This window comes from Onychostoma macrolepis, chromosome 12 (assembly GCF_012432095.1).
Source record: "Onychostoma macrolepis isolate SWU-2019 chromosome 12, ASM1243209v1, whole genome shotgun sequence".
Lineage (NCBI taxonomy): Eukaryota > Metazoa > Chordata > Actinopteri > Cypriniformes > Cyprinidae > Onychostoma > Onychostoma macrolepis.
In genome coordinates, this window is record NC_081166.1 from 28,805,910 (window position 1) to 28,831,082 (window position 25,173).

The 25,173-nt window shown below is 35.5% G+C and overlaps 1 protein-coding gene and 2 long non-coding RNA genes across 5 annotated transcripts in view; 1 reads left to right on the forward strand and 2 right to left on the reverse strand.

Moving 5' to 3' along the window:
- The first annotated feature begins 446 nt into the window (after positions 1 to 446).
- The window catches only part of LOC131551375 (arf-GAP with dual PH domain-containing protein 1), a 30,393-nt gene continuing 5,666 nt past the window's right edge, over positions 447 to 25,173 (forward strand). Inside the window, exons 1-6 of one of the 3 annotated variants that reach the window (XM_058794304.1) lie at positions 447 to 859; positions 9,901 to 10,031; positions 11,354 to 11,445; positions 13,165 to 13,247; positions 22,283 to 22,395; positions 23,752 to 23,898. In XM_058794304.1, coding sequence (XP_058650287.1) covers positions 769 to 859; positions 9,901 to 10,031; positions 11,354 to 11,445; positions 13,165 to 13,247; positions 22,283 to 22,395; positions 23,752 to 23,898 — 657 coding nt within the window. In that variant the 5' untranslated portion in view covers positions 447 to 768. Of the gene's footprint in view, positions 860 to 3,497; positions 3,616 to 8,256; positions 8,377 to 9,900; positions 10,032 to 11,353; positions 11,446 to 13,164; positions 13,248 to 22,282; positions 22,396 to 23,751; positions 23,899 to 25,173 lie in introns of those variants that run through there. The other 2 variants (XM_058794306.1, XM_058794305.1) reach the window with 2 other exon arrangements.
- On the reverse strand, positions 15,494 to 16,903 carry LOC131551376 (uncharacterized). Its single transcript, XR_009273740.1, has 3 exons — positions 16,793 to 16,903; positions 16,578 to 16,694; positions 15,494 to 16,450 (listed from the first exon to the last, which is right to left on the reverse strand). It is a non-coding gene; the product is annotated as an uncharacterized LOC131551376 (long non-coding RNA).
- LOC131551377 (uncharacterized) lies at positions 17,723 to 20,379 on the reverse strand. Its single transcript, XR_009273741.1, has 3 exons — positions 19,889 to 20,379; positions 19,698 to 19,797; positions 17,723 to 18,891 (listed from the first exon to the last, which is right to left on the reverse strand). It is a non-coding gene; the product is annotated as an uncharacterized LOC131551377 (long non-coding RNA).

Here is a 25,173-nt window from a genome sequence, read left to right on the forward strand (position 1 = left end):
AAAATAGCGCGTGTTCCGTGGCACCTGAACAGGTACATGCAGAGAGTTCCTCAGGGGCAGGTGCTCAAATGTAAAAAAAAAAAAAAGGGCAATGTGAAAAAATAATAAAAATATAGGTCAAAAGTTTGGATACATTACTATTTTATATTTTTGCAATAAGTCACTTATGGTCATCAAGCCTGCATTTATTTGATCAAAATTTTAATATACTTTAAAATACATGTTATGCAATACTGATTTATTAGCAATGTTGGAAACCTGTCATAGGCTACTTTTTTTCAGGATTCTTTGAAGAATAAAAAGTTAAAGTTTTAAACTGCAACGGGGTCGAAAGTAGCAAAAGTCATGCGTTTTAAAACGAAAACGCACTAGTAGTCAATGTAAACGGGGCCTGAAAGCGGCCGCTAGGTGTCTCTGTATTTCCAGTGTGTTTGTGGGCAGCATAATGAAGGAGGGAGGCGATAAGACGCTGATGAATTCTCTAGAGTGAAAGGAAAGGATATCTCTCTCTCCCCCTCTCTCTCTCTCTCTCTTTCTCTCTCTTCACCGCCAGAACCTTGAGCGCAAACACAAAGAGGAAGAGAAAGACTATATTTCCCCCCCGTTTCTATCCCATCACTATGTGGACATACAACACCGGGCTTCATAACTAGACGCGCCTGCAGTTATTTGGTGCTTATTTGAACGTTTTCATCGCTGCTCCATTCATCAACCTGCTCGCCATAGAGAAGCCCAGCGGAGACTATCGATCCGTTCCTCCGGCGAGTCATGGCGAAAGATCCCGATCGGAACAGCTGCCTTCTGCGCGATCTACGACAGCGAGCCGGTAACGAGCTGTGCGCGGACTGCGGCGCTGCAGGTAAGAGCATCTCACCTGGACAACAGAGGCTCGAAGCGCCGCACCTGTCAGCGAAGCGTCGCGCTGCTCTCGCGCTCGCATCTGCGGTGAAAGGCCCAGAGCATAGAGTGCTACACATGCTATGAAATATGATATTTTTAATAATAATAAATTTTTTATATATTCAAATGTAATATGTATCTTTCCCATTAATGACATTTATTTTAATATTATTTATTTTATTTTTAGTAAATAATATTTATTTTTTATTAAGTTATTTATTTTTATTTATACTTGTGGTACATTATTAAAATAAAAACGATTTATATAATGTAGTAAGAAAAGTTATAATAAACATATAATATAAATATTTCGTTTTATATTTGTTATTATTTTAGTAACAAAATTATATATATATATATATATATATATCAAGTTATAATATATAATAAATTGTGTTATATTTTTATACAGGTCATTTAATATGATTTATGAAATATTTTCTTTTAATTTTAATTTGTTATTTATTATTGCATTTTAATTAAGTATATTGTAATGTCATTACATTAGTAATAAATAAAGCATTGCATTTATAAATGTTTATTTTTAATTTCTATTTGTTATTTATTAAATATTATTAAAAGTACTTTGTAATGTCATTATATTAAAAAAATAATAATATAAATGTGACAGTAAGTTAAGTTATATTAATATATAGCCGAACTTATAAATAATATAATATAATAATAATTAGCATTATTAATATTTAAATTTTATAAAATATTAATTATCTAAATGTATTTATTGGTACTATTTTAATTAAGTAATGTATTGTCATTATATTACATTATATTGTTATATTATTCAAATAAAATTATATATAAAATATACATTTACATTTATTTTTAATTATATTATTAATTGCTGTGTATATTTTGATAGCAATAAACGCGTGTAAGCTGCTCCAAAGTAATTTCAAGCCAAATAAATTTCACTTTCTTTAGCGGTGACCACATGTTTGTGTCTTCATATCGGGGACTTCTACAGTGTCATTAAAGTGATTCAGCATTGCGTATGATGCTACAGTCACATGTCATCATTGTGCCTCACAGGGAAACAACATGGAGCTTTCATTTTCTCTGAGCTCTTGTTTCGGGAGCAGACGTGTGTTTCTCATGATGTGATGATAGTAATATGGTGCTTCTGTACTACACACTAACCCATGCACACACACACACACACACAGTTGGTTGGGTGACACACAGCACTTGAGTCACACATGTTGTTTGTAATACGAGGTGTTAAACATGAGTTAGATCTGAGGGGTGTTGTCAGAGGGATGTGTGTGTGTGTGTGTGTGTGAGTCACAGAGAGTGAGTGACTCAGCTGTATTCTCAGGTCTTATACCTGCACAGCTCTTTTTTTGAGTGTGTGTTTACTGATTTTAGGCAGGAAAATGTGAATTCGTTCAGATGCAGTGTCACACTGTACCTATTTCTCTGCATTGCAGCATTTCAGTACAGTATAACGCACACAAACGCACACGCTTACATACACACTGTCCTATTAAGACACTAATAATATGGTGACTCTCACAAGAGAGTTCTGGGATTTTTGCCCAGCGTTGGACGTCGGCCCATTCTGACCGTATTACGACTGCAAGAGCTTTACAGGCCGGAGGAAAACACAACGTATAGGCCAGACAGAGCGATGAATGCGGGTTGAATGACACACGCTAGATGCTTCAGATGATTCAGGGTGAACAAAGCAAATGTAGACGACATCCTCAACACTTGTGTTTTCCTCACTTCTGATGTATATGTCTCAGTGTTGAATAATGGAGGACAGAGTAAGATCCAACATGAGTGTTATTTTACTATCATTGACATAATATTTTCGATTTTGTTCATATTTTGAAGTAAATTTTAGTTTCGGATTTTTTTGTCATTTTTATGTTATTTAAAAAAAAAAATGTCTATATTGTTTTTATTCATTTTATTCTTTATTTAGTTTTTTATTTTACTATTTCAACTTTTAAATTTTTTTTTATTTCAGTTAATGTTTATTTTATTTGAAGTAATAAATTTCTTTTACAGTTTTAGTTTTAGTTAATGATAATAACTAGGGCTGGGTATCGATTCAGATGTACCGATTCGATTCGATTCTCGTTTTTTTGATTACATTCAGTGAATATAGTTTTAAGACAAAAGCTATTACTATTTATAAAAAATGAACAGTAAACGCAGTTTACAAATGGTGAATTAATAAAAAGAAATTAAGACCCACAGGCCTGTATTTTAAACCTATTCTTTTTTTGTATAGGGTCCTTTCTTAAACAATAATAGAGCCCTATTAAATGTTCTTAATTTTTCTGGTAATCAGATGAAGGCATAAAACATGAATTTAATTGATCCTAATCAAATGAAAATTAAACCCTTTTATTTTTTGGCAAACAAAGTGCTGCACAACAGAGGTTTACTGTTAAAATTAAAAATAACACAAATGGGATTATTCCTTTAAAAATAAATATTTATTAATATTTATTAGTAGTAGCATTGAGTCTTAAGACTGCTCTTAATGTTAAACTAAACTTTTATTTTGACAGGTTGCCGTGAGGAACTTTCAGCTGCTGTGTATCATGTGATATGACGGTAGTTTTCTCAAATTAAACTGTAAAATGCTAATGAAATGACTCTCAGAGCAGCAGTGTGTTAATATCATCATATAGTGAGACGGCAGAAGATGAAAACACCGCGAGCGTCGTCCGCGCTTATTAAGTGTGTAGTAAACAAAATAGTGCGTCGCGCCATCCGCCATTCATTCATTCATTCATTCATTCATTGCAGAAATCATGGCGCCTTATGCGTGATATCAAATGCTTCCACAGATTTATAGTATTACTATAGCATTTCACCCGAGCATTACCAATCACGCGTATGGCTTTGTTCTTGGTTCTCATCAACAGTATCTCCGCCATGATAAGCACTGAATGAATGACAGGCTTTCTGTTGTAACATCGCGCATCGGTAAATAAGGGTGACGTCTAGTGGAGAAGACTAATGATAAGAATCACATTAATCAGATCTCGTTTTAAATGTGTGCTGAAATAAATTCGGGAAAAGATCGATTCGCGGCTTTTGAGAATCGATATCGAATCGACCTCATTAAAAAAAAAAAAAAAACGATTAATCGAAAAAAAGATTTTTTTTGCCCAGCCCTAATAATAACCCTGATGTTATATCCTATAGAATAATAATAACCAGTAAATACAATAGTCGATGCAAATCACTAAAATAGCGAATATTCAAACTGATTCTTGTTAAAGTTTTAGTAATTAAAAAAATTTTTTTTATTAGTTTTTGTGTAAAGTTTTAGTTTATTTTAAATATTAGTTTTTGCTTTATTTTTACATTACACATACAGTGGGGCAAAAAAGTATTTAGTCAGCCACCAATTGTGCAAGTTCTCCCACTTAAAAAGATGAGAGAGGCCTGTAATTTTCATCATAGGTATACCTCAACTATGAGAGACACAATGAGGAAAAAAAAATCCAGAAAATCACATTGTAGGATTTTTAAAGAATTAATTGGTAAATTCCTCGGTAAAATAAGTATTTGGTCACCTACAAACAAGCAAGATTTCTGGCTCTCACAGACCTGTAACTTCTTCTTTAACACTCGTTACCTGTATTAATGGCATCTGTTTGAACTCGTTATCAGTATAAAAGACACCTGTCCACAACCTCAAACAGTCCAACTCCAAACTCCACCATGGCCAAGACCAAAGAGCTGTCAAAGGACACCAGAAACAAAATTGTAGACCTGCACCAGGCTGGGAAGACTGAATCTGCAATAGGTAAGCAGCTTGGTGTGAAGAAATCAACTGTGGGAGCAATTATTAGAAAATGGAAGACATACAAGACCACTGATAATCTCCCTCGATCTGGGGCTCCACGCAAGATCTCACCCCGTGGGGTCAAAATGATCACAAGAACTGTGAGCAAAAATCCCAGAACCACACGGGGGACCTAGTGAATGACCTGCAGAGAGCTGGGACCAAAGTAACAAAGGCTACCATCAGTAACACACTGCGCTGCCAGGGACTCAAATCCTGCAGTGCCAGACGTGTCCCCCTGCTTAAGCCAGTACATGTCCGGCCCGTCTGAAGTTTGCTAGAGAGCATGTGGATGATCCAGAAGAGGACTGGGAGAATGTCATATGGTCAGATGAAACCAAAATAGAACTTTTTGGTAAAAACTCAACTTGTCGTGTTTGGAGGAGAAAGAATGCTGAGTTGCATCCAAAGAACACCATACCTACTGTGAAGCATGGGGGCGGAAACATCATGCTTTGGGGCTGTTTTTCTGCAAAGGGACCAGGACAACTGATCCGTGTAAAGAAAGAATGAATGGGGCCATGTATCGTGAGATTTTGAGTGAAAACCTCCTTCCATCAGCAAGGGCATTGAAGATGAAACGTGGCTGGGTCTTTCAGCATGACAATGATCCCAAACACACCGCCCGAGCAACGAAGGAGTGGCTTCGTGAAGCATTTCAAGGTCCTGGAGTGGCCCAGCCAGTCTCCAGATCTCAACCCCATCGAAAATCTTTGGAGTCCGTGTTGCCCAGCGACAGCCCCAAAACATCACTGCTCTAGAGGAGATCTGCATGGAGGAATGGGCCAAAATACCAGCAACAGTGTGTGAGACTTACAGAAAACGTTTGACCTCTGTCATTGCCAACAAAGGGTATATAACAAAGTATTGAGATGAAATTTTGTTATTGACCAAATACTTATTTTCCACCATAATTTGCAAATAAATTCTTTAAAAATGCTACAATGTGATTTTCTGGATTTTTTTTCTCATTTTGTCTCTCATAGTTGAGGTATACCTATGATGAAAATTACAGGCCTCTCTCATCTTTTTAAGTGGGAGAACTTGCACAATTGGTGGCTGACTAAATACTTTTTTGCCCCACTGTATATACTTTAGATTTAATATGCAATTATTTTTAAAGCTCTTTATGTTCTGCATTATTCAACAAAGACAAGCAATAAATCATTGTATAGTATGACCAACACAATATTAGATAGATTAAACATAAATGTTCTTTTCCGTAAGACAGGCCTGTATGTTACGATGAAATTAGTCACCTTTTTCCTTCAATGTGGAAGTAAGCATATGTGTGAGACTTCCGTTTCATTAGTAAATAAAGAGAAGAATAACAACGTGCAGTAAACGATAAAACTGTTTGCACTACAAACCAGTGTGTTCATAATTAATATAATACATTAAAATAATATGGTAAGACACACCAATTTTCAATATCAAGCAGCAAAACGAACTGTTTTGTACAGCTAAAAATAGCTGGACGCGGATGAGACCGGAAGCCAGACCCATAGATTTACAAATGGCCACGCCCCCATTTTTACGGCAAGAAAAAAAACAAAAAAACCCTTAGCATTAAGCTTTGCCTATATGCTATTCATTTTCTAATTGGTCAGATGATCAAACAGCATAAATAAATAAATACAATATCATGGAGACTTAGAAGTAACCACCTAGCAAATGCCTAAATCACCCTAAAAACTAGCAACGCCCTCGCAACCACCCAAAATACATCCCTCAAGTTTCTTCAAAAAAACTTAAAATCTAGCAAGATCTATTTATTTATTTATTTTACAAAATGTAGGCTAACTATATTTTTGTCCCACTCTCTATATGAAGCTGGATACATAAGTATGTCCAACTTGGTCTACATTCATACAGTACTTTCATTTAAAGTGATATATGCTACAGCATATAGCAAATCTCAACTGCTTGATTGTTTATAAATGTAAAATATATTATTGCCCAGCTTTAATCTGTTAAATATGACTATAAGGCATGAAAATATTAAGACATTTTAAATTATAACATCATGTTTTTTCTGTAAAGCTGCTTTGAAGCATTGTGAAAAATGCTATACAAATGGCAATCACTTATTATCACTTGCATCTGTATTCTCTCTCTCTCTCTCTCTCTCTCACACACACACGCACATAGCCTATATATATATATATATATATATATATATATATATATATATATGTACACACACAACGGACATAAAATCTTTCAGAAATGTGGCATACCCAGAATAACTGAAGCCACTGAGCAACACACAGAGAGCACAATGATCTATATTCAGAAAGCTGGCGTGTTTTATGGTTTCACAGACGCTTCTTGTGGCGTGTGCAGCAGCTCAGTCTCTGGTGAAGCACACTGTTGGTGCCTGTCACTTTGGCACTCAACGAGTAAAGGTCAGAGCGTTCAGTGCGCTGCCATCACACACGTCAAATCATCTAAGAACCCGTTTACACTAGCACTCACATCCTTACACTTGTGATCTGATCACACATGTGCAAAGGTCACCAGGCCAGTTTGGAACATTTTCAGTCTGCTTGTTTTCACTGATCCAGCTGAGCGGCTCAAAAAAGTGGCATGCATGATTCACTCTCAAATCTGACTGAAAAACCAAGAATGATAATTATATTAGCGTCCACACCAATGCACAATAATTTATTTATTATAAGCACATGCTACAGTTTTGTCATCTGCCACTTTAAATACTATAGAGAGTGAGTGATTTCTGATTGTCTGTCAATGTTTTAGTTTTGAGTTTTAGTTATGTTAGTACTTAAGTTAAACCAAAAAAAAAAGGGAACTATTGTCTTGACAACAAGCTGAAACAAAATGTATTTTTATGGTAACATTGATATTTGATATTTTACTTTATTTCAGTTCATGTTTATTTGATCTCTTACTGAAACTAGCTGAAATATGTTAACGTTCAAATTTGATATTTTATTTCAGTTAATATTTATTATATTTCAAGTAGTGGCAGATAATCGGTGAATAACAACATAATAATAATCATTTTCAATTAAAGCCATCATATGGCTTCTGTAGATTACACTGATAAAAAAAAAATGGTAACCTAAAAATGCTAACATCTAAATGAACAAGTCAAAAATGTAATTTAATTAATATCACTGAATTATATTAATGTATACCACCAAAACTAACTTTATGTGGGTTAAATCATGCAAAAATAGCTCTTTAACTGCAGGTTACCACTTTTTGTAGCGTATATACCGCGTATACAGTTGTTTTATTTGCACCTTTATGTGTCCATTCAAGCTTAAGCCCCATTTAAGAGTAAAGGCATGGAAAAGAGCAACAGCACATTCTTCAAAACGTCTCATTTTGTGTTTCACAGAAAAAAAGAAAGTCATATGGGTTTGGAATGGCATAAGAGTGAATAAATGATGACAGTGAATAATAATTCGATCCCTGTGCCTTTAAGACCAAGTGTAAACAAATCTGTGTTCTTGTGCTCTCGTATGTGTTTAACGAGCTGTGAAACAGAGTCTAGTAACTTTATGAGTTTATGAGTAGCTAGTCACACTGGCAGCTGATTTTAAAGGTGTGTAGTCTGGTCGCAGATGGAGCCACACCTTGATCAGCAGATAACTTGTCAAGAATACGAGCTAAAAGTGGGTAAAAGGCAAAACAAAGTCCATTTTTATTTGATCACAAGCCTCTCTATCTTTTTTCTTCCTTTCTGCCGCTCCCTCCAATCGCCCCTCTTTCTCGTTCAAACAATAACCTCACTGTTTTTTTGCACAGTGAGTGTTAGACACACACTCGTGTGACACAGTTTCTCATGGATTGCGTCACTTGAAGAAGTCAAAAAACCTGACTTTCTGTTTATGCCTGCTTTGTCATAGCCGACACTCCCATGCGAGCCTCAGGCTGTTCAACTCAAGGAGTTCCCAGCGTTTAGCAACACTCGCACCTGAAATGTGTCAAACTCAGTTTCTCTGAAATGTTGTCTGTGCGTTCAGAGAGGGTGTATGTGTGTGAGTTGTGGGTGACATTACACACTTTCCTGTCACCCTCATATTGTGGGTTAACTTGTGTTTAACGTTTCATCTGAGACTAGCGGGTTTATTGTTATAAATAACCTCTGTTGTGTGTATGTAGTTTTTAAACCACTTAGACACCAGCATCAACTGTGAAGGGAACAGAAACACACAGACCGCCGCTTTTTTAACCAGTTGTTAAAAAGGTTTTGCTACAGTTAGTGTTCAGTATTTTGGCCTCCTGCACGAGAGGTCTGTATACAGATACATATAAAAATGAATGGTATAGCAATGACTTTATTGTCTGTGTGCCAATATGCATACTATCAGTAATAGTAAGCAAGAATAGAATTAGTGCAACCTAGTGCAAATTGCCAGAGGTGCACGTGTAATGTAGGCCTTGTATGTAATAATGTAGTATTTAAATATACTGCACATGAATTTTAAAGGAATTGGTAAAAATAACATTTCTGTCATCATTCACTCACTGTTCCAAACGTTTATGACAACTTCTGTAGAACAGAAAAGGGGAAATGTTTAATGTTAAATGTAAAAACTCCAAAAAAAGTATCTATGCAGATAATTCACTGCAGCTGAAATGAACACTAGTTGCAGGAATACACCAACAACTTGTATTGCTTTTCACTCATATAATGATTACAAAGTCAGATTTTCAATTAATAAGGACATATTTTCGCACAGTTCCTTGCACAATACTATGTTATGAGCATATGCATGATTTGTAAAATAACACATTTTGATATTTGCATCACATTACCAGCTCCTTATATTTGGCTTTTCTGATGTAGTAGACTTGCTCGGTAGCGCACCTGGTACAGCATTGCACTTGTGATGTAAAGCGCTCGGGTATGAGTCCGTCAAACACAGGTCATGATAAAACAGCTCAAAGACTAGTAGAAGCAAGATAAAATGACATGGTTGCTTCAGCAAATGTGTTTTTATCTCACATTTGCTTTTATTAACACTATTGGTTAGGTTTAGTGTTGGATTTAGTTGTGCTATTTTCAAACGCGATGCAGCATTAACCTTTTAGCGCATTGCTTTTCCAAACTGTTCATACTTCATCTAAGTATGCAAATTGGGGATGTGGCTCAAATATTTATAAAACTCCTTCCATCCTTCTTTTTTCCTCAGAGCCGGATTGGGTGTCTGTGACGCTGGGTGTGTTCGTGTGTCAGGGATGCTCGCTCATCCACAGAAGCATTGAAAGCCTCAGCCAGGTGAAGTCTGTGCTGCAGGACACATTTGAAGATAAAGAGATCGAGGTGAGTCACAGACGATCCACAGGCAGGTTTTTTTTTGTTTGTTTGTTTTTTTTGGCTGAAGGCTGTTTACTGCTCCAAGGCTGGATGTACTGCAGAAACCAGCTCTTTCTGATCTCCTGAATACCATCCAAATCTGCAGTAATCTCAAGAGCCACAGAGATTGATTGGCTCTTTGCCTATTTAAAAGATTGAGGATGCAAACCATTAGGGCTCAACATAAGCTTGGGAATCCAAAGAGAGCTGATGTTTGTGATAATCTGAACAGAGCCATCAAACCGTTGAATAACGAAGAGGTGCACAAGTAAATGGAGCATTAAATTAAAAAGTGCCTATGCACCTATTTCACAGACTGTGTTTACACGTTTTAAGTGTTACGTTTTTTATATATTCATTTATAAAATATCGTTTGTACATTTAGCTTTAGTGTGTATTATGTTACCTTTGCATCAAATTACAAAAAACTAGTTAATGCTAATGCAAGTGTGTTTCTGAGACAGCATCTATGGAAGTGAAGGTAAACTTGACACTGTTTTCTCCTCTGACTGCTGTTATCAGTCTCTTTATATCTTTTCCTCTTTTTGAAAGTCGTGAAAACACTGTTGTTAAGTTTTTTAACATGCAGTTTGAGCAAAAAAAAGCATTTGATGTATTCTCCCATATAGAAGTTTATCTAACTATGACGACTTCCGCTGCTGAGATTAAAGGAATCGTTCAGCCAAAAATGAACATTTGCTGAAAATGTCCTCAACCTCAGGTCATCTAAGATGTAGATGATTTTGTTTCTTCATCAGATTTGGAGAAATGTAGCATTGCATCACTTGCTCAGCAATGGATGCTCTGCAGTGAATGGGTGCCGTCAGAATGAGAGTCCAAACAGCTGATAAAAACATCACAATAATCCACACCACTCCAGTCCATCAGTTGATGTCTTGAGAAGTCAAAAGCTGAAACAAATCCATCAAGATGTTTTTAACTAAAATACAAGTTCATAATCCATAATAACGCTTCCTCCAGTGAAAAAGTTTGGTCTAAATCAGGAGAGAAATCTGCACAGTTCAAGCACCATTTACAAGTCAAAACAGCTCTAAACAAATATATGGGTGGACTACTTGTGGATTATTGTGATGTTTTTATCAGCAGTTTGGACTCTCATTCTGACGGCACCCATTCACTGCAGAGGGTTCCTTTGGTGAGCAAGTGATGCAGTGTTACAATGCTGTAGACGTATCGCTCACAGTTCTAATGTTAACAAATATTGTAAAGTGTTAGCTCTTTGTTTAATATTGTGCCTATAAATCATGCAGTGCACTCTATTCCTGTAGTTTATCACATCTATGGGGAATGAAGCAGCAAAGGCCAAGTACGAACAGCAAGTTCCTCCATTTTATCACCGTCCCTCCCACACAGACTGCAGGTAGGACTCAAACACCTTATACTGTACAGCATCGTTTCCAAGATAACACACTGATAGCTCTTGCTGTGCCAGGCTTGTTTCTTTCTGTTCCCTGTTAAGTGCACTTACAGTCTTGTAGCTTTAAGGCTCTGGTGGTGTTTGCTTTCTTGTGGTCACTCTGACATCATCAGCAGCAGCATTGTGGGGGTTTTTGAACCATCACTCACAAGACCGTCAGAGGGACTGTTTTCTCACATGGCTCGAGAATGTGGTCCAGTGAAGTAGACATTTACTTCCTTCCTGTTTGTAGGTTGTGTTTCATGATGAGTGGCACTTTGAACAAAATATTCTGTTCACGTGTGTTCACATGCAATGTAGACATCTTTTTTATGATTTACAGGAAAATATCATTTCAGCCTTTCACATTTAATACAATGTATTGCTTGGCGTTTCTTTATAATTACTGGTAAATTTGAATAGAATTACTGAGTGAATTGTTTCTTGGTAAATCTTACACCATTTTTTCAGTGTATGAAACCTGTTTTTGCCTCAGAGTAAAATAGGTAATTGTCAGGTAAAAAAATAAAAATAAAATTACATTATGAAATAAAGTGACATTGTGACAATTTCAAGCAATATAGTCACAACTGGGTGAAATAAATGTGAAATTATGACATTGCAGTTGTGAAACATACATAAGACACAACTGAAAGACGCAAAGTCACAATTACCTTTTTATTTGTTTTACTCTCTCTGAGGCTGGTCAAAATGATGGTGTGATCTTTCGCAATTTTGGAAATATGTCATTTTACAGAAGTAAAACGGGTGTTGAGTGTTGATTTAAGGCTCAATGTGGTTAAAAAAAATTATTAAACCAAAATAAGAAAAAGCATAAAGGCATTGATGCTTTTGTTTACACCAACAAAGACTGCATTTTCTCTTTCATTTTCTCGTGCATGCAGTTTTTAAAGGGAATAATTCAGCCAAAAATAAAAATGTGCTGAAAATGTCCTCACCCTCAGGCCATCCAAGATGTAGATGATTTTGTTTCTTCATCAGATTTAGAGAAATGTAGCATTGCATCACTTGATCAGCAATGGATGCTCTGCAGTGAATGGGTGCCGTCAGAATAAGAGTCCAAACAGCTGATAAAAACATCACAATAATCCACAAGTAATCCACACCACTCCAGTCCTTTAATTAACATCTTGTGAAGCCAAAAGCTGCGTGTTTGAAAAAACAAATCCATCATTAAGACGTTTTGAACTAAAATACGAGTCTATAATCCATAAAAACGCTTCCTCCAGTGAAAAAGTCCATCTCTGTTGTTCTCTCACATCAAAATCCACTCACATATTTGTTTAGAGCTGTTTTGGCTTGTGCAGATTTCTCTCCTGATCCAGACCACTGAATTTCACTAAAGTTATTATGGATTATGGATTCGTATTTTAGTTAAAAATATCTTGATGGATTTGTTTCTAACAAACACGCAGCTTTTGGCTTCATAAGACATTATCCAAAGGACTGGAGTGGTGTGGATTACTTGTGATGTTTTTATCAGCTGTTTGGACTCTCATTCTGACGGCACCCATTCACTGCAGAGCATCCATTGCTGAGACAGTGATGCAATGCTACATTTCTCCAAATCTGATGAGGAAACAAACTCATCTACATCTTGGATGGCCTGAGGGTTCAGTAATGTAATTCTGACACATGAATTGTTGTATTTTTCATGCGCAGGATTTTGAGGGAGCAGTGGATCAGAGCCAAGTATGAGAGACAAGAGTTTATACACATCGAGAAACAAGAGCCTTATTCAGCAGGTGAGAGCAGCACATGCAAACACACGGAGGTTTCTGTGTTGTGCATTGTGATTCCTCATGCAATTAGCTTTTGTTTTTGAGGGTTCGTGGCACTATGAGGTCAGTCTCATTCTCTCATTTCAGCCACATCTCTAGTTGTTTATTTGTTCTTGACTATGCACACTTGACCTTGTGAGTTTTGTCTCAGAGGTCCATACTGCGTCTAACTGGGAGAGTCAGTTTCATTACCACTCAGAATATCCAGTTTCATGGCTTACAGTCTTATTTATTGGGAAGCGAGGTCTCATTGGCTGACAGTGATCTCATCTTTGATACACACTAGCACACATGCACACACAAACATACATGCATCTGTGTTCTGTGTTGCATTGCGTGAATTTCATTGTACTGCATGAGATTTGCTGATGTGTTTAGTCATTCACACTGAAGTCATTTGTGCGTGTAATGGTGTTTTAACGGTGGGTGTACAGTAAATAGCATTAGTCACACAGTGTGGCCATTTGCAATCTAATAGCATGCTGGATCCCGACAGAACTGTGCGATCTGAATGCTGGAGTATATTGTCTGGAGGCTATGGCGTGGGCATTGGTATTTTTGCAAGACTGAATTCAGTGCCGGCTTGAGACACTGTTTCCACCTTCCCACTCTTCCCCACTTCATCTCTTCTACCATGTCAAGTATTAAATAGCATTGAAATAGTTTGTTTACCAATCAAAAGTTTGTGGCCAATGAGATTTTTTCATGTTTTTGAAAGAAGACTCATCTGCTCACCAAGGCTGCATTTTTTTTTATCAAAATACAGTACAAATTGTGAAATGTATTATAATGTAAAGCTGAATTTTCAGCAACATTATCATTCTAATATGCTGATTTGCTGCTCAAGAAACATTTCTGATTATTATCAATGTTGAAAACAGTTGTGCTGCCAAATATTTGTATGGAAACGGTGATACATTTTATTTTTCAGGATTCTTTGATGAATGAAGAACAGATTTTTTTTTTTAATAGAAATTTTTTGTAACCTTATAAATGCCTTTACTTTCACTTTTGATCAATTTAATTTATCTTGATTAATAAAGGTAATTTCTTTACAAAAAAACAAAACTGACCCCCAAACTATATACATATACATAATTGTATGTACATTTTTGTTACTATATATATAATCAAATTTAATAATATTAAACTAGCTGTATTTTATTTTATATTGTTACTAACTAAAATACACAGTAAAAAACGCAGTGTCAGTTTAACACTACTAAAGATCATATATGGTCCCAATCTGTCTAGTGTTAAAAGTACACCATTCATAGTGTTGAATTTTTAGTGTTAATATAGCACCTTATAGTGTAGAAAAATTACACTCAGAGTGTGAATTGTTACACTTGCAATAGTTGTTCAAATTTTACACTCTGGGGTATTTAACACCCCTGGTGTTGTTTTAAGTGTTATTAATAAAGTATTCTTTTCAGTGCAAAAATAAAAATGCTATTGTATGGTGTTAATGTACAAGATTAGACATAAAATCAAGAGTCTGATGAGACGAGATGTACAAATTCCAACGTTTATTTAACAAATGGGCAAAGTGGCAACTTTAAAGCATATACCAGATGTGTAGAGGTTAATTAGTCAGTCACATTCATTAAGTGTTGCACGGAAACAAAATAGTTGATAAAACACATAAAATCATCAAATTTACCTAGACATTAACAAATATGACAGGTAGATTTGAACAAGACTGCAGCAAGATACTTGTCGACAGTTGTGTAGCATCCATGAACACGGTTCCTCGTTGTCCCATCAGCGAGCAGGTACGGCTGTAGAGATGTTCCGATACCCTTTTACACTTCCCGATACCGATTCCGATACCTAGGCTCAGGGTATCGGCCGATACCGAGTACTGATCCGATACTGTATCTGGTTATACAGCTATACTTACTAGCCCTGTATGAATTGATACATACAATTATTTTGCGGTGCGCTTCACCATAGATAGATAGTCTGGTGAGTAAACAAAAAATATAATATATAATGTTTGGAAAAAAGTACACTCTTAACATCAGTCAGTCAAGCATTATAAATATATTATGATAATCAAGTATTATTTAATGATAGAACTTTAGCAATTAGAATTAAAACTTGGTAACCATGTATGAATGCATATTAGTCATTTTAACTGAACTTAGGGAAAAAGGGTGGTGGTGCTTTTTGATCATTCAGTGTTTCTGTAAAATGGGGAAAAACTATCAATAATACTGATAAGATAATAATCATACTATGAATTCTACTAAGAACAATATAAACGCACTAAGGATTAATGAGCTGCTGGGTTCATGAATATTAATCACGTTGTCTGCGTTTGCTCGAACTGATTGGCTGAAATCAAAACAGGGACGATAATAGGTGAGCGCCAGCCAATGAGATTGTCGTTTGCTCATTAGCTCCGCCTACTACCGGAGAACCCGGCAGTTAGAATTCCAAAGGAACTCCACTTTGACAGAAAAATACAACAAAGAATATCGTTTACATACCAAGCAGAATTGACGCGCTACATGTAAAAGACTCTCTCTCTCTCGCTGCATGTGAGAAAAAAAGCAAAGCGATGGCGAGTCGTGCACTTCACACTAGAGCTTACGGTGCGTCAAATACAGGTGCGCTGCGTATTCATTCAGATGATCTGAAAAATAGATCGCTTGACGGAGAGTGAAACTCTGAAGCGCTCAGTCAGAGTGTTCGGCGAGTGACAATATATCTGTGCTAAACTTATACATAGACTCCAACTCACATACTATAAAATCTGATTATTTATCAGCCAGTGGCTAATATTAGACATCACATAGTCGCCCAGGGTGAAGATTTAGTCGCATATGCAAGTGATTTACTGGCAATGTGCTTGCACGTTTGTACTTCTTCGCTGCTCTAAATAGTGGTTGCTTGTGGCAACACAGCACAGCTTCCTGTGTTTGCATTCTGAGCAGCGAAGAAGAATTTATTTCCTATTTGCAGCGTTAAGCAAAGCTAGCGCGCATAACTATAGGTCTTGTTTAAGAAAATGGTATCGGATCGGTACATGGGTTCAAGTACTCGCCGATACCGATGCCAGAATTTTTTGTGGTATCGGTGAAATTTCCGATACTAGTATCGGAATCGGAACAACCCTATACGGCTGTGTGGTCTCTACAAGGTGTTCTTCTGGTTAGTGCCTGCAGATCAAAGACAAAAATAACAATTAAGGTCAGCTCTCCAATTGATTTTATTTTTATTAGTCTTTCATATATAACACATCTGGCAATATTTTGAGGCAGACAATAGGTAGTGACAGAAATGTACCTTTTTGAAGATGTTTTTCAGCTTGATAGGAGGACATTTCTCCAGGTCCCTTGCAGCCTTGTGGTGATGGTGGAATCAAATGAAGGAGACACATTGATGCAATATCGCTGTCCCATTCTAAATAACAGATATGACCACTTCAGCAAAAAATGCATGAATACAGAATATAGATAATAAATGAATATAGATAATCTTATTCTGAAATATAGTCTAACCTTAAACATCGGTTTCATCCTCCTTTACAGCTGATTCCGAGGTCAATCGTGTCCTTGAAGGTCTTGGGAAAAGCCAGGAACTTGGCTTCATGGAAAATAAATAAATAAAAATAATGACAATATCTCTCTCAGGAACCATTCTGCTAAACTGATTGTGTAGTCACACAGTGGCTCTGTTCACACCTGGCATTAACATGCATCTTGGGTGATGAACAAGCTAACAAGCACAAGATGCATATGGCCACATTCTTTTATTACAGGGATGGTTCAGAAATGAAAATTCCATCATTTACTCAACCAAGACTTTCATCATCTTTAAAACACAACGGAAGATATTGTAATAGAATATAAGATTTCTGTCCCTTGATTGATGGTCCACGCAACTACCACTGATAATTCATAAACTTCATAAAGAGATCTAATCCATACATATCACGTGGTTTAGTCCAAATTTTCAGTTTATGATCCCTGATCAGTGTTTAAATGTGAAAAAAAATAAAAAAAATGAAATCTGTTCATTGTATAAAGCGATTGAGTCTCTTCAGAAAATGTTGACTAAACCACTGGATTGATTTGGATTACTTTTATGATCTCTTTATAAACTTCTTGAAGCATCAAAGTGATAGTTGTGTACACTGTCGATGGAAAAACAGAAATCTCTCAGGTTTCATTTAAAATATCTTCATTTGTGTTTTGAAAATGATTGAAAGTCTTGCAGGTTTGGAATGACAGAGAGTGAGAAATGACGACAAGTTTTCATTTTTGGGCTTTATGTGTTTTGACATCTTAAATTAATAATTAGTAAATTCCAGGTGTGAACATAAGCAGATATTGTGTGGCTGCCCAGTTAAATTTTAATTTTTCATATTTGTTGTGTTTAAAATTTTTACTGTACACAGAATAACATAAATGAGACAGACTCACAATTCTGGCTTCATCTTCATCATTCTGCTCACTCCATCACTCTTGCTCAGTGTCATCAGACTCCAGGTCTGCAATCTTATGAGTAGGGTTGGGTACCGAAACCCGGTACCAATATGGCACCGGTACCTATGTAACCGGTATGTACTAGAACCGAATCAGAACGCAGATTTCGGTGCCTCATTTCGGTGCCATGCCTGAGCGATCGATTTAAATATTTGTCCTTTGTTTCTCCAAAACGAACGTAAGAAGCATCATCACCGTCACCGCACGTGAAAAATAATTTCCCGACTGAAAAAATGCACGTGAACTCAAGTCGGAAAGCTCTAATAATACAAGTCCAATAAATCTTTGTAGTAACGCGAGCGTGCTGTTTTCACATTCCGACTTAAAAGCACAACTCTGGAAATGAGAGCATCTGAGGAGCGCGTGAATGCAGAAATTACACTTGCTCTGACTGCAGCAGGTAGCCCTCCATTAACTAGCTTAGCTAAACATTCTTAAATTAAAATGCCTAAAGCTAAAATTCTCTTGTATTCACGTTTTTAAACCTGTTGTCCAACAAAAGAGAACATTATAACCTTTTTAGTCCACAAAACCAGTTAAATGCTTCCTTTTGTGATCTGATGTAGCTTCTTGTCACAGAATGAGGCAGAAAATATGTTCCATAGGCTACTAATACATCGATTAGAAATGGATTATAAATATACTTAATTATTATGAAAATACCAGAGATGGCTTGAATAACACAGATAAACTATACATTGTTGTAGCCGAGTGTTTATTGTATTTGTTTTATCATTCAAAACATTTATATCTAGTTTACTCAGTTACATCCATAGCAATGCATTTGTCCATATTGGGGATTTCCTGGAGCTTCATGAGTTCCGCTACTTCTGTGACTGGATATGTGGATTTTTTGCGCGAGGGCGCCCTCTGGCATCCAGTATGAATGAAAAAGACATCATGTGTTTAGTGCTAATGGCCAATCCAATTATTAATTGGTCATTTTTATTTATTTTTATTATTTTTAAGTATCAGTTCAGGCACCGTTTAGGCACCGGTACCGTTTTAAAAGTATCGATTTGGCACCGGTATCGAAAAAAACCCAAACGATACCCAACCCTACTTATGAGAGGAGCTTCCTTCACTTGACACTGCAGACGTCTGGGCCAATTCTACCGAAAAAGAATAATAAAAATAAAAAACACATTTCAGTAATTTAATTTACATTAGGACTGTAAATATGGTAAAATAATAGTGATTACCCCTAATTTTGAGTATGCTGAGAGCTGTCTATAATACAGGTGTCAAATTAAACTTTTTTTTATTTACATCCTTAATTCTAGAGTCAATTAAATGACTGTTAAAGTTAATAGACACAAAACCTTGTGCAATATTCACACGGAGGCATTCCTGAAACAATTTAAGTATTTATTTAATCTGATTATTAAACACATTTATATAATTTTAATGAGTGACTTCAGTAATAAGGCATCTTAAAATGAACATGGTGTACTACATTAGAATAAATTAACACGTTTAGAATTTTCTTACTATTACTATTAAAGAAAATACAGATAGATTCAGACATATCTTTCTAAATTAAAACTTAACTTTGTACATCTGGAAGTATTTAGGACATTATTTACCCAAAATAGCATGCCATATGAATTGATAAAGACTGGTTTCAAGCATGCTCTGCATGGGCACTGAAGGAAAGACTAAAGGAGTTAACGTACAGTTTAACGTACTTTGCATACTTTAAGTTTTTAAACGCGCTCTAATTTCAGTTTTGCATTAGATAACGTCAATTAAATGACTGGTAACGTTACATGTCCCGCGTTACACAGCTCCGTCTGTAGAGCGGCTTGACGCGACGCAACACTTCAGCACGGTGTTATGCGTCACAAAAACTAAATTGTAAGCGCGTAAATGTTTAACAGTCCCACTATTACAGTTTCAAAAACAAATATAAATGTACCATTTGATGAATTCTCTCCTCTGAGTAGAAAACCGCCCAAATGTGGCTGCTTCAGACTCGTAGTAAAACCAGGCCTCGGCGGGAATAGAGACCAGAGGATCTGTCAACGAACCAAAATGAAAGAAGCTAAAAGTATATATATAACATAAATTGTAAACACATTCCAAAAATTATTTTACACGTAAAATCACCTTATTTCAGGAAATCGAGCCCGCATTAGAAACTTTAACTCTTCTGTAGGCTAACGTTGCATCTCTACACCTCACGAACATAACACCGTAAACCTGACAAAAACACTTGCAGTTAGTAATTTCTAAATGTGTTCACCACCAATCATATTTTGAGTAAAATTATCAACAAAAAGTATTTATCCCGTGTAATTTTATAAAGAGAAAAGCAATCCATTTTAACGTCTCGGTCGCATGAAGATAAAATGGCGTCGTCGCTTTGAGGCAGCGGTGCTTGAGGGGCGGAGTCAGATCAATTCGGCGGGAATTTGTTTTTTTTACACTTTGTTACACTTTCAGTTTTTCACTTACACTAAAAGTGAAATTACATAAATATTACACCCTGTGACAACACTGAACACCACTGTTTAACACTGTAGATTGTTAATTCAACTCTTTGGGAATTAATAACTTTTAACACTGCAAATATTACACTGCTGATTTTACTGTGTAGTAATGTTTTGTACTATATTGTTTTGTACATATTATTATATTAGGTTACACTTTATTTTAAGGTGTCCTTATTACAGTGTAATTATATATTTAAGTACTGAGTTATATTAATCAACATTTGTAACAAGGACACCTTAAAATAAAGTGTTACCTTATATTCATTGTGGGATTTTTTTTTTTAATTCAAAGTATTTATCAGATTATGAATTTATGCCTTGCATACCAATGTTTTTGCATATTCTGGACTGTTATCATGGAGAAACAGTTCAACCCAACAGAATCCAGACGTCTCCAACAGAAGAAGTGCTTTATAAAGAATCAAAGGCCTCTCTCATAATCTCCATATCTCTCATCTCTCACACACTCGCTCTTCTCTTCTCTTCTCTTCTCTTCTCTTCTCTTCTCTTCTCTTCTCTTCTCTTCTCTTCTCTTCTCTTCTCTTCTCTTCTCTTCTCTTCTCTTCTCTTCTCTTCTCTCACTGTCCTGTCCCCTCGTCTCCTGCAGTTTCCTGTTTGAATCAATGACGAGACATTTTGTTACATCCGATGCACAGCTTAAGACTGATAGATAGACAGATAAACAGATGAATAAGTCCCTCGTGAAGCTGTGTGTGTGAGCTCAGTAAATGTCGACACACTCGCGCACAATCACCTGTGTTTGTCTGGGAGTCTGTGCTGTGTGTGCTCCTCCGCTGGTCAATAGTGTTATTGATGGCTCATGTGGAGAGGTGCGGTTATCGATCGATGAGGTCATGCAGAGTGAATGATTCACGAGCACTAGTGTACCAGAAAAAGAGAAAACAGAGACAGATAGAGACCAGCTCCTTATTAGTGCACACTAAGGTAAACATTGCTATTGCTATTGCTTAGGGACTTTAAAACCCAACCGTAAGCATTAAAGGATTAGTTCGCTTCCAGAATAAAAATGTCCTGATAATTTACTCACCCCCATATCACCCAAGATATTCATATCTTTCTTCAGTCGCAAAGAAATTATGTTTTTTTTTTTTTTGAGGAAGACATTCCAGGATTTTTCTCCATGAAGTGGGTTGAAGGTCCAAATTGCAGTTTCAATGCAGCTTCAAAGGGCTCTACATGAGCCCAGCTGAGGAATAAGGGTCTTATCCAGCAAAACAATGGCTCATTTTCTAAAATAAATAAACATTTGTATAATTTTTAACCACAAATGCTTGTCTTGCACTAGCTCAGCGATGCACATCCATGACTTCGCATTACACAGTCATGTTGGACAGTCACACATGACGTAGATGGAAGTATTGACCCAGTGTTTACAAAGCGAACGTCAAACGAAGAAAGTCAAACGCCCTTTACCGAGGAGGAGAAAATCGGTACTACTTCTGCGCCTAATGTGAAGTCGTGGACAAGCATCGCAGAGCTAGTGCAAGACGAGCATTTGTGGTTAAAAAGTACATTGTTTATTATATTATTTTATTTAGACAATGACCAATTGTTTCGCTAGATGAGACCCTTAAGATAAGATCTCTTTGAAGCTGCACTGAAACTGCAATTTGGACCTTCAACCCATTAGCCGCCATTGAAGTCCACTATATGGAGAAAAATCCAGAATGTTTTTCTCAGAAACCTTAATTTCTTTATGACTGAAGAAAGAAACACACAAACATCTTGGATGAAGTGGCAGTGAGTAAATTTTATTTTGGAAGTGAACTAATCCTTTAAACCTTTTAGAAAGCATTTGATTGGACAGAAATCTCTAGTGCTGGATGAGTCATCAGTTATTTTTATTGTTTTCAGAGGCTTTTAAAAGTTCAGTGTATCAATGTTTTAGGAGAACGTTATTATATGTTAAAGGCAGCTAACAGACGTGGACTTACAAGCTGCAAAACTCTTTCTTTTTCACTCTTCTCTCGCTCTCGCTCTTTTGTAGGATACAGAGAGGGCTTTCTGTGGAAACGTGGTCGAGACAACGGGCAGTTCCTCAGTCGCAAGTTCATTCTGTCTGAACGAGAAGGAGCGCTGAAGTACTTCAACAAGCAGGACGTTAGTCTCTACCTCTCTCTCACACGCACGCTTACTCATCTGAATTGAGGAATTTATGCTGGATTTATATAGAATATATAGTATATTTGCTAACACTTTAGATTAGGCAACACGTGTTCACCATTAACTAAGGATCTCCCCTCAGTAAACTTCTAATTTGCTGCTTATTAATAGTTAGTAAGGTAGTTGTTAAGTTTAGGTATGGGGTTGGATTAAGGGATGTAAAATATGGTTATGCTGAATAAGACATTAATATGTGCCTTATAATAAGCAGCCAGTGTGCTAGTAATATGCATGCTAATGTGCCAGTTAACAGTGTCCCCTAATCTAAAATGTTACCAAATATTTTGTATATAATTGGGTTATTATAGTTAACTAAAACTAGAACCATAAAAGTATTTATTGTTACCTAAAAATAATAAATAAATAAATAATAAAAAAAAAAAAAAAAAAAAAAATATATATATATATATATATATATATATATATATTTTAATATAATTATTTTAGTTTAGCTAGTTGCTAGGGCAACAGTTCAAAATTTCATTTTCATTTCAAGTATTAAATTAACTACAACTAAAACTCAAATAAAAATTAATAAAAACTATATATATCATATATATACAAAATTACTAAAACTTAAACTAAAATAACTAAAATGAAAATGAAAACTGATAACAATATGACAAATTTAAACTATTAATAAAAACTAAACTATTAAATATATTTAAACTATTAATAAAAATATATCTAATTTTATTTCTTCATTAATTTTAATTATTAACATATGTATATGAAAGTATGGAATGAGCCAGCTTAGATTTAATAATTACATTTATACACATTTAGTATATATTACAATATAAATTTAATTTGAGATTTGAATTTACTCATTTGTCATTGAGAATGTCCCCTGATGAATATAAATCTATTAATTTATAAATATAATAGTACGCTAGTTTTTAATTTATATTAAAGTTTATTTATTAAATTATTATTAGTTTATAAACATATGTATTAAATGTGTGTATAAAATATATTTTATTAGAATATACATTTATTTTAATATTTAGTTTAATTCATTTGTCATTGAGAATGTCCACTGATGATACCTAAGGAAGGATTTGTCATATTTAACATCTGAGAATCTGAGAACATTTTTGTCTCTAAACACACACACACACACACACACACACACACACGCAATACTGTAAGTTGTGCTTACCCAAAACAATCCCGGTCCACTGGCACCATAAAACTGTAATGTGACTCTAGGGACTTTCTGGTTGGATCTCAAAATGTTTTGTTGTCCGGAAAGCGTGCGTTTATAGCTGAGATATTTCTTTTATCTTCCAGGCAAAAGAACCAAAGGCCATAATGAGGATTGAAACCCTAAATGCTACTTTCCAGCCGGCTAAAATAGGAAACCCCTGCGGTCTGCAGATCACCTATCTGAGGGACAACAGCACCAGGAATATCTTTGTGTACCATGAGGACAGTAAGGTATCAGGCCCATCAAATTCCTTCGCTTGTGCTCTTGAATGTTTCAGATTGTACATCTGCCAGATGCTTTTTTCCAAAGTAACACAGTTTATCAAAAGACTGCAGTACAGTCACTGTCTCTCTCAAGGTCGGATTGTGAAATGTTTCAGTACATAACATCACTGCTTCAGCCTTTATTCAGACTCTTATTATTCAGAGGAATCAGTTTGATATGATTGCATTTCATTTCTTCCCCTGAGATCCACTTATAATGTTTCTTGCTCCCAAATGGGTCATATTTTAGTTTTTCATGACCGTTTTCCACGCTCTGACTAACTAAAACTAACTAATAAAATTGCCTGTTTTTAATGTTTGGCCTTTAAGACTTCTATAGAAGTGTAAATGTGAAATGAGCAAGAGTCCTTACTGATGGGTTGAAAATGATCATTTAAATGCCCTATTCCTCAAAAACAGCCTGTTTGCAAAGTCTACAATTACAGTGTGTCATATATTTGACAAAGTTTACACATATCTTTCTTTTTTTGTTAGCCGTATACCAACTCGAATAACGATATGTTCTTCACAGTATAGTTTACTCAAATTAAAATGGAAACTAAAATTAAAACCATAAAGAATTCAGTATTTGCTGGTTTCCTTATTTTAAAAAAATTGACTAAAACAAAAAATCAAAAACTAAAGCTACTAAAATGACAAAAACACACAGCAAAATTACAAAAATTTGAGCTTAAATGAAAATGGAAAAATAAAAACTGATTTAAACTAATAGTATCTCAATGATGCTAAAATAACATTGCTTTTCCCCCTGGTGCTTATTAATAAAAAAATAACAATAATGATATTGATCCTTCTCATTTCCCTATCTTGACTGAATGGCCATTGAATGATTATGCAATATACGTTTTTTCCCCTTCTAAATACACAGGTAAGTTGTGTTTTTATCATCTGAAATGCGCTGCGGCTCATGTTTCAGAATCAGCGTATACAATGCAGTTAACATGAAGCATGCAAAACATGCTCAAAGCCACACATTTGTATTGATGCTGAATTAGTGATACGAGAGTTTATTTACATGTTGCATTTCCCACAAACCACTATTTTCAGTTTGACTTTAAATAAATTTGTTTAGATTTAAATCATTTTTTAATCAATTAAAATTTGTATGTATATATATATATATATATATATATATATATAGTGAAAATATTCTATTTTTTTTATATCTATATTTTTCCCCCCAGTATGACCCAATGTCAATCAGATGAGCTGCTGATCATC